At 36.1% G+C, this 12,567-nt stretch overlaps 1 protein-coding gene across 7 annotated transcripts in view; it reads left to right on the top strand.

Moving 5' to 3' along the window:
• The window catches only part of ANAPC1 (anaphase promoting complex subunit 1), a 95,524-nt gene that overhangs the window by 60,697 nt on the left and 22,260 nt on the right, over positions 1-12,567 (top strand). For all 7 annotated transcript variants that reach the window (XR_004300280.1, XM_032410466.1, XM_032410464.1 and 4 more), the window contains 6 exons: positions 3,304-3,380; positions 3,908-3,998; positions 4,088-4,141; positions 4,990-5,183; positions 9,430-9,516; positions 12,007-12,124. Coding sequence is in view for 6 of the 7 variants with exons in the window: in XM_032410466.1 (XP_032266357.1) it covers positions 3,304-3,380; positions 3,908-3,998; positions 4,088-4,141; positions 4,990-5,183; positions 9,430-9,516; positions 12,007-12,124 (621 nt within the window). In the remaining variant the exon portion in view is untranslated. The remainder of the gene's footprint in view (positions 1-3,303; positions 3,381-3,907; positions 3,999-4,087; positions 4,142-4,989; positions 5,184-9,429; positions 9,517-12,006; positions 12,125-12,567) is intronic.

The raw sequence follows: 12,567 nt of genomic DNA, 5'->3' as shown, positions 1-12,567 counted from the left end.
TTTTACCAGAACACAGCCATGTCATTCATTTACTTATTACGTATAGCTGCTTTTGTGTTACAACAGCAGAAATCGGGAGTTGCTTTAGATACTATATGGTCTACAACCCAGAAATGTTTACTCTTTGGCCCTTTAAGGAAAAGTTTGCTGACCCCTGCCATGATAATTAATTTTTATATTTTGCCCAGAGTGTATACTTGTTTTCTGCAAGAGAGTCAGTCTGATAGTTTATTCATCCATTACCTGAACTCCTAGATATATTTGTGTTTGTTTGATTCTTCCAGTTTGTTAACCATTAATGTGAAACAGGTGAGGAAGAGTTGTTTTAATTGACTCTGCCATTTGTCACCAGAATTTTATCTCCTAGTACATCTGGATGTCAGAGATGTCAGTTCTTTCTGAAAATGCCCTTTAAAATCTATATTGTAGTATAAAATTACACTTTTTCCCCCCATTCCTTCATTCAGTACATACTTGTTGATCTTCTGTAAATGACCTCTGTAAATGCTAAACTCTAGGCTACATTTAACATGCATCTGAAATGTGGACTGTCCTCAAGAAACTCTAGTACATTTACTAAGTTTAGTTTACAAAGTTAAGCATGTACACAAATGACTGTATTCTAGAACAGAAAGGGAAGATCCATGTCAGAGATCTCTTTTTAACTTTTGTGGACATGTGGTCCTTGGACTTTTAATTTATAGTTTCTTTCTGGTATTTCTTTTACTTCAGACTTAATATTTTTAAATTTGGCCTTGTTTATATCAGGGATCCCCAAATACATATAACAAGTTCACAGTTCTGTTCATTGATACTTCCTATCACTCTCCACTTCTCCTAGTTTTCACCCACTCATCTCATTGATTCTGTAGCAAGGCCCGTTGTAGGGTACAACCTAGTGTTAAAAGAGGTATTAAAAAGGTCACTTTGTAAACTGCTTTTTTGTTTGTTTGGACTTAAGGCACATCTAAAATAACAACAACTAACGTCTTCATAGCACTTTTTCCTTCATTACAAGTGTTACTATACAACGTTGTGTTATGCTCTTAGGCAGTGCTGTACTGTGACTTGTTCAAGTATTGCCCTCAGTGCATGGGTGGGAACAATGTGCTATTGTTTGTTACCAGTGTGTCTGTGCATCCATTAGACTGAACGCCTCAAAGTCAGCTACTGTGTCTTTTCCATCTTTCCTTCCTAGCAGCTAGCACTTAGTAGCGAGAGGTACTGTTACACTGTTACAGTGTACTCTTAATTGAAAGAAGGCAGACTGGGGGTCCAGAGTCACCCAGCTATTAAAAGCTAGGGTAAAACTAAAACTAGCTAGTAGGACTTCAGATCTTAAGAGTTATGCATTGTACCCGTACAAGACAGAGGAGTTTGGTGGTCTTTCTTTGTTCATTTCCTGGATGTTTTACCTTGCCCTTAAAGGATTACATTTCTCCCTTTGATTACTCCTTATATTTTTGATTTTTTTTTTTTTAAACTTTAGGAGACCATAGGAAAGATGACAAGGACCAGATTGAGGAGGAGTTCTCCCTCTCCTCCCCCAATTATTTACAACCCAGGTTCTTAGTGGTGCTTTTTAATGGTTTATGATCAAGTATAGTGTTATAGTACACAGATTAATGATGATGGTGATGATAGCAGCTAACACTTAAGACTTACTATGTAGCAGGCATTAATTTTAAGAGCCTTGAGTAGATTGAGTCTTCTAATTCTCACGGGAACCAAGAAGGTAGGCATTTACTGTGCTCATTTTACAGACGAGACACAGAGCAGTCAAGAAAATTACTCGTTGTCACAGAGCCAGTGTGGGCCCTGCTGAACCTAGGCCTTAAGCTCCAGTTTTGAAGACAAAAGGAGCTTATAAATGCCTGCTGTCAAAATAGAAATATTCCATTCCTATATAATGTTATAATAAACACTTTATATAAATGTTATAATTAGGTTATCTATGTATATATAAATTACTCACTTTGGAATTATATCAGTTTTTCAGAATGTCACTCAATTTCTGAGTAAATAACATTCAAAATTAAAAATAAAGTCTGTAGAGGAAGGAAGAAGGATGGAAGTAGTTATCAGCCTATATTACACAGCCAGCATAATTGCTTACCTCATTGAGATTATCAAAGAGAAAAGGTATTTCAAGTTTTTTGATTTGGTGATATTCAGTACATAAGAAGATTGGGTCATAAGTGAGTTTAGAATATTTATTGGTTTATTATAGAAAGCATCCTGAAATATTACTCTTCTAAAGAGTCTTCTAAAAGTTTATAAGAAGAATTTTTAAAATTTAATTTAAAGTTACTTAATTAAATGATTTAATTGGGTAATTTAAATCAAATTTAATTTTGATAAAGTTTTATTTACTACTTACACTATAAGGAAAGGGATGTGTTTCTAAACAGTAGTTATAGATTAACATATTGATGGTTTATTTATTTTTTTTAATATTTTATTTATTTATTTGACAGAGACAGTGAGAGAGGGAACACAAGCAGGGGGAGTGGGAGAGGGAGAAGCAGGCTTCCTGCTGAGCAGAGAGCCCGACGTGGGGCTCGATCCCAGGACCCTGGGATCGTGACCTGAGCCGAAGGCAGACTAACTGAGCCACCCAGGCACCCCTAACATATTGATGGTTTAGTTTAGCTTGGGTAACTAATCTAGTGACTAACCCTACTCTGGTAGGCGTAAGGCTAAAAATATCTCGTGAATAAGAAGTATCTCATGAATAAGAACTCTGATTAGAGTTCTTTCCGGTTGCTTTTTTCCCTCTCCCTACTGCTTTCCCATATTCTTGCTCCAGCCCTATTCTATAGTCATCTTTGCATTTCAGTTCACTGGTATGAAATAATATCACCCTGTTACTGACTCAGAATACACTTCAGTCCTCCAGTTCATACACATTCAGTCCTATTCAGTCATTGTTGGGTCTGTCTTAGATTTGAAATTGGATTGCATTCAATGTGATTAAAATATATGTCTTTGAATAAAATGGCTTATTATATATAATTATGGCCACGAAAAGCAGTATGTTCTTTTTCTTTTCTTTTTTTTTTTTGGTGAAGGGTCCTGGGGGGAGGGCAGAGGGAGAGGGAGAGAATCTGAAGCAGGCTTCATGCCCAGTGCAGAGCCCTGTGCAGGGCTTGATATCACAACCCTGAGCTCATGACCTGAGCCGAAATCAAGAGTCGGATGAACCACCCAGGCGCCCCAAAAGCAGTATGTTATTTTTCAAATCATTTAATATTTGTAACTTGAATATTAATGTCCAGGTATTCTTGCTTTCTCTCTTGACAGATTATAAGAGAAAATAGTATCTCTCTCAGTGAAATTGAATTGCCTTGCTCAGAGGATTTGAATTTGGAAACTTTGTCGTAAGTCAGGAAATATGTAAATCAAATGAGCTAACGTAGCATCTCTCATGGATAAATAGAAATATACTATGTAGGAAAAGTGCTGTCCTTGATTTGAGTAATTCTGAATCCCCCATGTTTCTAACTGTTGCTTATCAGATGCTCACAGAGTTGATTTTTTCGTTGTTTTTTGTTTAGGTCTCTGAAGTGTAGAGCTCTTGCCCTCAAAAAACAGTGTCAGAGATTTAACTTGTACATATTCCTCTTTTATCCTTTTCATTAAAAAAATTTGGCAGTTATTTTAAAAAGTTATCTTCTTGCTGTGTGTGAAACATGCAGTCAAGAGGCACACTGTATCAGTAAGGGCTACATGGTCCTTCTGCTGAAGAAATCTGCTGATGGAATAGAGGCACAGTTGAGCATTCCCAGAAGAATATAAACTAGTTTTGAGAACAGGAATATTTATTATTTTTACCCCCAGAAAATAGTAATAATGAATTTTAAAGCAAAATAATGGCAGTTTTAAATTTCTTGTAATCTGTTTTCAGGCAAGCACATGTCTACATAATTGCAGGAGCCTGTTTGTCTCTGGGTTTTCGATTTGCTGGCTCAGAAAACTTATCAGCGTTTAATTGTTTGGTAAGAAGGATCTTAGTTTACTCTGTTCTCTTTTTTAAAGTGTTGATATGCTTCTTTTAACCTCAGACTTTTTTCTTTTGTTTTTCCAGCATAAATTTGCAAAAGATTTTATGACTTATTTGTCTGCACCTAATGCTTCTGTAGTAAGTCTTTTTATGATTATTCTCCTTGGGAATAAAATTGAACTTAAAGAAAATTCACTGATAATTCAGTTACTTATGTGTTGTTAAGTATCTCTACAGTTTGTTTGAATTTAGAATGGGAGATTTGAAGTTTTGGCTCATCTTTGTTTTTGTGTTCTGAGGTATTAATTAGGTGGAAGTATGCTGACCCTTGAAGGATGTACAGGTCTCTAATTCTTGAGATAGCAAAAACCATATCCTTCATGGATTGTCATACCCTATGCCATTCTGTCTCAGGACTGATTATTAGTAACTGCTTTTTTTAAAAAAAAATTAGCGCTTAGTAAAAATGCAATTCCTTTTGAGGCATTGCTGCTCTAATGACGGGAGATTGTAAGATTTTATTTCGTGATAAAACTACACAGATCTGTGCGACATTATGTATAATATGAGAAAACTGGAAAATCAAGAAGTCTGAAAGTAGGTTACATTTGATTATTGGGTATCTGGACATTGTTATACAATGGAGCTATCAAACTTGTGTAAGAATTTTTATGAGTAAAGATTGTTTATATATAATAGATTTAAAAAGTTAAAAATATCATGTATAATAATATCTCAATTTCATTTGAAAAAAAATTCATAAGATACAGGAAAAGATTTAGGGAAAGGCCAAAATATTTATGGCAGTTCTCTTTGGGTGTTAGTATTCCAAGGAATTGTTATTTCCTTTTGATATTTATTTTCTGAATTTTCTACATAACTTAAATATCATAATCAGAGAAAATTTTTGTTTTTACAGATTTTTTAAAGTTGTATTTATAGTCTAATACTGCAGTTGTAGTATGTTGTCTTTTTTGCATTTCCAGACAGGTCCTTACAACCTAGAAACCTGCCTGAGTGTGGTGCTGCTCTCTCTTGCCATGGTAATGGCTGGCTCGGGGAACCTAAAGGTTTTGCAGCTTTGTCGCTTCTTACACATGAAAACAGGTGGTGAAATGAACTATGGTTTCCACTTAGCCCATCACATGGCCCTTGGACTTCTCTTTCTGGGAGGAGGAAGGTAAATGAATATATATTTTCTGTTTAATGAAACGATCTCATGAACAAGATCTATAAGTGATTTATTTTGGTTTTGAAGATACTTGAAAATTTTTGATCCTGCCTATCTTTTAGCATATTGGGGAGCATTGTTACACTTTAAAAGGGCTTTTTTTTTTTAAGTTTAGCCATCAGTTTATGCCTTACTTAGTAGAGTTACCATCCTCGCTGTATATTTGCAGAAGAGTCGGTACTCAGTTCTTCAGTGCATCACCTCTTGTTCCCCACTGTTTAATGACTTTGACCTTCTACTGAACTACTCTCTCATAAAGGTTATGAACAGTATTGGTCATCAAGTCCTGAGAGTTTCTTAGTTTTCCCCTTCTTTGCTCTCTTTCCAGCATCTGTCATTCCTGACCACCTCATCTTACTTATAAGACTTCCCTGTAGACTACCATGTAGATAAGAACTCAGAATACCTGTCTCTAGCCCTGCTATGCCTCTCCTGTTAACTATTACTTCACTTCTACCCAAAGATAATCACTATTTAGTCTCCTAACACCTTGGACTGGCTTTGCCTGTTTTTGAAATTCAAATGGAATCATACACTGTGTATTATTTCATACTTAGAGTTGACCCTTGACCAGCATGGTTTGAACTGTGTAGGTCCACATACACACTGTTGTTTTGGTCAAACACAGTACAGTCCTGTAAATATATTTTGTCTTCCTTAATTTTCCTAATATTTTCTTTTCTGTAGCTTACTTTATTGTAAGAGTACACCATATAGTACATATAACATACAAAATATGTGTTTATCTACTGTTTATGTTACCGGTAAGGCTTCCAGTCAACAGTAGGCTATTAGTTAAGCTTTGGGGAAGTCATAAGTTATTCATAGACTTTTGACTGTGCAGGGTGATTGGTACCTCTAACCCTGACATTGTTCAGGGGTCAACTGTACTTCTTTAGCTCAACATTATTTGAGATGCATCTGTGTTGCATGTAGCAATGATCTATTCCTGTTTCTTGCTGTTGAATTCCATTGTATGATTATACCACAGTTATCGATCTACTCTGCTCGTGATGGGTGTGTTGTTTCTAGTTTGGGGCTGTTATGAATATTCTTGTACATGTCTTTGATTTTGTTGTATATAGATCTATGTGTGGATCTGTGAGTGTGTATGTATGCTTAACTTCTGTAGATAATACCGTCGGTGCTCCAAATATACCCATCAGTGTTGTATGCCGTTCCAGTTGCTCCCCCATCCTTCTCAACACTTGTTTTATTGTTAGTCTTTTTAATTTTGCCATCTGGTAGTAGTTGTGGTTTTAGTTTCCATTTCTCTGAATAATGATATTTAGCACCTTTTATATCCTTAATGCCTAACTGGGAATCTCCTTTTGTGATGTCTAAGTCTCCTGCTACCCATTTTCATATTGGCTTATTTATGTAAAAATTTTATTTGTGGTAATATATGCATAACATAAAATTTATCTTCTTAATCATCTCTGAATGTGCAGTTCAGTAGTAGTAAGTGTATTCACCAATCGCCAGAACTTTTTCACCTTGCAGAATTGAAGTTCTGTCCCCTTTAAACAACAGCTCCTTCTTGCCCCCTTCCCCCAGCCCCTGACAGTATCTGTTCTACTCTCTGTTTCTGTTCGTCTGACTGTTCTGTATTGGTTTATCATTATGATCCTGAACCCTTTGTCACTCTTATGTGTTGTACTTACCTTGTCCTGCTGTGTGGTTCACCTTTTAACTCTCTTAATGGTGTCTTTTGATGAACAAAGTTATGAACATTTTTCTTTTATGGTTTGTACGTTTTGTCCTTCTGATGTAATATTTCCTTACCCCCCTCCCCCAAATGAAGATACTCTCTTTATTTTTTACAAGTTTTTTAGCTTTTCCATTCACATTTGGATATAAAATCTACCTGTACCTGATTTTTCTGTATGATTTTTTGATAATTGATGCCCCACTATTATTGAAAAGTTTATCTTTTCTCCACTGTTCTGCAATACCATTTTTAGTATAAATTAAGTGTCCATATACGTACATTTATTTCTGGGCCATTCTGTTCAGCTGGTCTAGTTTTCTATACTTGCACAGTACCACAGCCTTAATAATTGTAGCTTTATAATAAGTCTTGATGTTAGGAAGAATAAATCTTCCAAACTGGGATTTCTTCTTCAAAAGTGTGTTTTTCTGTTCTTGGCTCCTTGAATTTTTGTGTAAAAATTGGAATTTGTGTATGATTTTCCACACTAAATGACCTGATAAAATACTGATCAGAATTGCATTGAGTCTATATATTGGTTTGGGAGGAATTGAAATCTGTTATAATATTGAGTCTGTCAATCTGTGAATATGGTGTATTGTTTCATTTATTTAGCTTTAGTTTATGTGACCTTGGTCAATTGATAGAATTTCTACAAGTCATATAGTTTTATTTTCCTCTCTTCTGTAAGACTGAATTAAATATTGGAGCTCACCTTTCTAGAAGTATAAAAAGTAAGGATTATCAGAAAGGTGTGCTTTCTCTTTTAACAGGTTTTGTACAATTGTTCTTTCTTTCATTCAGTATTTTATTTATTTTGATAGAGAGACAGTGAGAGAGGGAACACAAGCAGGGGGAGTGGGAGAGGGAGAAGCAGGCTTCCCGCAGAGCAGGGAGCCTGATGCGGGGCTTGATCCCAGGACCCTGGGATCATGACCTGAGCCGAAGGTAGACGCTTAATGACTGAGCCACCCAGGTGCCCCAAATTGTTCTTTCTTTAATTGTTTAGAATTAAGAATGGTTAAGGAAATCTTAATATGAAAATTCTTCTTATTTATGATTTTTGAAAACTTATTTTCCTTTCCAAATAAACCCCTGCATCTCTCTTGTTCTCGTACTCTTTTTTTTAAAATTTCAATTCCAGTATACTCAATCTTATTCAATCTTATTTTTCATTGTTTTACACTGTGACCATATTTCCTCTGCTTTCATATTGAGTAGATTTTCTCCTACTCTGCTCTGCTTTTCTAATGATTCCTGGTCTTTAAATGGTTATGTGTACTCTGTGACAACATTTAAATTTCTCATTGCATAACCATATCCTATGTTTAATCTCAAAATTTCTAACAATATCTAACGTTTATCTTTGGATTTTGGTTTTGTTGAAATGGTAAAGAGACAATGGCCTATTTTATGCACATGTGAAAATAGATGTATTTCCTTACATAAATTTTGAAATCTCTTCTTCCTAATTCCTTAAGTATGTGTATATATGATAAATGCTAAGTTCTTACTTGATACCTTAATTATTAAAATAGATAAAGACTTGGGGATGTGTATGTGTGTGTGTGCATGTGAATGTATATAATAAAGTATATATCTATATTGGTTATCTGCAACAGTGGTTTTATGTGATGTCTGGTACTATTTTTATTTCAAAATATTTGTAAGAAAAACGTTAGAACTTTAGAGTAATCTGCTTGTTTGCCAACAGTAAAATAATATAAGGAAAATCTCAAAAGATTTTATTAAGAGTATCGAGCCCCGCATCGGGCTCCCTGCTCGGCGGGGAGTCTGCTTCTCCCTCCCCCACTCCCCCTGTTTGTGTTCCCTCTCTCACTGTGTCTCTCTCTGTCAAATAAATAAATAAAATCTTAAAAAAAAAAAGTATGTGGCCTCTATAAAAATAAGTTTATCACATTGATAAGAAAAAAAGCTATTTGTACTTGGAGGAATAGTTGTTTATACATTCATTGTAACTTTTTATGATAACTTATACCTTTTTCACTTAGTCCATCATTTTAAGGAAATGCTCAGGCTTTACAGAAACAAAAAGGTTTGAGATACACCCAGTTACAAACCCTGTATTTTTAGAAGTGAGGGTTGTTATTGTCTAAGGAGGTATGTATAGAACTGGAGAAGTGGTGTCCTTCATACATGACTTTGTCAATATCTGTAATCTCTAGGATTGCATTCATGGTCCTCACTACTGTGATATTTTCGGTTAAAAAACCATGTTTATTAATTCAGGTTTTGGAAGTTAGTACCTGTGAGATGTTGCTTCTGCTTTCATTAGTAGATGATCTTGAAATGGCTTAAAGACTCACTGAAAAGTGACACGTTGATAACGTTGACACACGTGTATCTATCAAGGCATTTCATCAGTGGGCCCTTGCCACAGTTCTCCAGTTTCCTGATTCTCAAGAAGGCCTTGGAAGTTTGCATAGTATAATAACGTCTTTACCTCCTGCATTTGTTTCACAGGTACTCTTTGAGTACGTCAAATTCTTCAATTGCAGCTCTCCTCTGTGCCCTTTACCCGCACTTCCCGGCTCACAGCACTGACAACCGGTGAGTCTAGTGATTCTGTCTTCAACATGATCTTTCGTAAGGTCTCCAGGGGGTAATTTGATGATGATTTGGTTCCATGGATTCATTTCCAAATTAGTTTATTCTCTTTTTGGACTAAGTTATCTTCCTGACTAAATCTTTTAAAATGTCTCTCTAAGTATTAGACCAAAAGAGAACTTTGGACATCTGATGAACTGAAGGATCAGTCTTCCACCATTTTTTAATCAGTAGAACTGCTGTGAACCCAGAAGTGGGCCAAACAGGGTTATCTTTAGGGAAAAATTCATCAAACAAAAGATAGTAGCCAACAGAAGCAAGATGATATGTTTTATACTATAATTGTTTAATTCTAAGAGAGAAATTGATCTGATTTAGTGGCAGTGTCTATATGAATTCCCTTTTTCCCTCTTTTACATAAATGCTGAGAAGTTTTGTATAAATGAAATAGAAGGGACACGAAAAGCAAAATGCAGCCAAGAATCAGAGACAACTTAGAAGTGGCAGTGAGCCGTGGAACCTCAAACACATAGGAAAGGTGTGATTGTATAGAAGCTCTGCATTTGAGAACACAAACAGCCATCAGCACTGCCAGTAGTTTCAGGCAGAGCTGATTCCTGCTGCATGTGGAGGAGGGGGAGAAAATAGCTCCTTATGTTCCCGTGACATCCGAGGTGACCAGGGTGTTCAACTCATCTCTCAAGAGAAGCATCAAGAGATGGAGCAGTAACAGAGTAACTAAGCTGTCACGCTCTAGTGTAATGTAGTTTAAAATAGTAATAATAAACGAAAGTTAGCTCTTTATAAAAGTGGCCTGATTTGACATCCAAATTCTGATGATAGATGGAGCACAAGCATATTCTTCTTAAATTAATGCAACTCTTACAAGTGGTTTCTTGCTTGTCAGTTTAGGAAAGACATTTTGAGTTGTTAAAGTCAGTAATTAGTGGTTAGGGTACAACAAAGAGCCACACTTTCATATTGCTGGGAGGATCATTTGATTTAGCTATTTTAAATGCACTAATTTGGTGAGCACCAAGAGCCTTTATGTAACTGATAAATATCTTTTTTTTTCTGGCCTTGATTGCTTTTAATTTTTTTTTTTAAACAGGAACAGATCTACACCTTTATTTATTTATTTATTTATTTATTTTTCAGTAAGGTTAAATCCTTGAGGGGTACAACATCACACAGATTCTGTGGCCAGTGGCTTTAGCAGGAAGGTTGCTTTGGAATTTGGCATGAACCATGCCACTGTTTCCATGAGCATCAGTTACTTTTTCTCAGATTACTCTGGTTTTGTTCAGTTTGCCACCAGGAGTCACTGTGTCATTCTTTGCTTTGTACATCTAAGCATATCTCTTGCCTAGATAGAATTCGGTTTCATTTCAAGCATAAACACTTTCAGTTTTAAGGAGAGCTGTGTGCTCCTTTGGTTCTGGAGACCCTGCTTATAGCCAGCAAAAATGGCCTTGGAACACAGCCTTCTAGACACATTTGTCATTTTAGGAGTCCTCTTCTCAGTAGGCCCCACTTACTTGCACCCAGAGTTCAGCAGCAGGAGCCCCCCTCTGCTTTTAATTCTTTTTTTTTTTTTTTTTTTTTTTTGAGAGAGAGAGAATGAGAGACAGAGGGCATGAGAGGGAGGAGGGTCAGAGGGAGAAGCAGACTCCCTGCTGAGCAGGGAGCCCAATGTGGGACTCGATCCCGGGACTCTAGGATCATGACCTGAGCCGAAGGCAGTCGCTTAACCAACTGAGCCACCCAGGCGCCCTCTGCTTTTAATTCTAATTAATTTATAGGAAAGGGTAGGTTTGGGTGGGAAGAGGGAGGCTATTGCTGTAACTAAACTTTAAAAAGAAAAATTTGAAGTCTCATTTTATCCTTTTATGGCATCTTAAAATGTAAAAACTTTTTGTGTCTAAATGCTAAAATATAAATTTTAAAGTTAAAAAAAATTTTTTTTTTTTTTTTGAAAACCCAGAAAAGCACACACACGGAAAGAAAAACTTCATAATCTCCCCCATTAGTTTTCGGTGTCCTAGATCCCAGGTGTGTGTGTGTATTTGTGTACAGGGATGCATATGTAGAAGAGCTTTCCTTCTCCCTACCAACCCTTAAGTCAGAAAAACAAAGAATAGAAATAAGTCCCTTGGAAGGTAAAAAGGTGCCTGTGTGGGGCATTAAAGGATTATTTGAGAACTGATTTTATAAGTGTTGAATTTATCAGTAAATATTTTCATGTTAAGATAATTTTTACCTCATCTATAAAACCTCTTAACTGTGAAAATGCAAGTAAAGAATTCTTGAGTCATGGATCATGTGTCTATAATTTTTTGAAGAGAATCTCTCCATCAGTTTTTAGTTGAATCTCATCATCTTCCTTCAGGATTGCTGTCATGGGAAGATAGCAACACCAGCTTCTGTCATGGTTGTGGAGCTCACGCCGTTGGCACCTGCTTGTTACCTCCTCTCTGTGTTTTCTGTGAACAGGTATCATCTCCAGGCTCTGCGGCACCTGTATGTGCTGGCTGCAGAACCAAGGCTTCTAGTGCCTGTGGATGTGGACACAAACATGCCCTGCTATGCCCTTTTAGAAGTTACCTATAAGGTAATTCTTTCCTCCCCTCATTTGTTTGTAATTTTGTTACCACTCATACATCTTTGCAGGTCAAAATATTTAAAAAATGTCCTTTAAAAGATGACAGAGTGAATTAATCTCTTATAAAAATTGAAGCTTCTAAAGTTCTTGTACATCCTGCCAGGCCATTTGGGCTCATTTGTAGTTTATGAGGGTAATATTGTAGAAGTCATGAGCTGCTCTTTTGTCCCTAGAGCCTATAGTTTGAAAATGTCCTTGTTCACTAAAGTGTTCTAAAGAATGAGTTGAGTTAGAACTATTCCTAGATTTGTGTGCAGAGTGCTTTAAGATCATGTATTTGATGAGAGATCCTTGATTTAGATGTACAGATTATAAGTCATGTATCCTTCCTTCATTCAGAATATTATTAAGTACCTTCTGTGCGTCAAAACTATGCAAAGGCTCTGGGGTAT

Source organism: Phoca vitulina, unplaced genomic scaffold (assembly GCF_004348235.1).
Source record: "Phoca vitulina isolate PV1807 unplaced genomic scaffold, GSC_HSeal_1.0 scaffold12, whole genome shotgun sequence".
NCBI lineage: Eukaryota > Metazoa > Chordata > Mammalia > Carnivora > Phocidae > Phoca > Phoca vitulina.
Note: the sequence above shows the minus strand (reverse complement) of the source record. Positions and strands in the feature narration are given on the sequence as shown.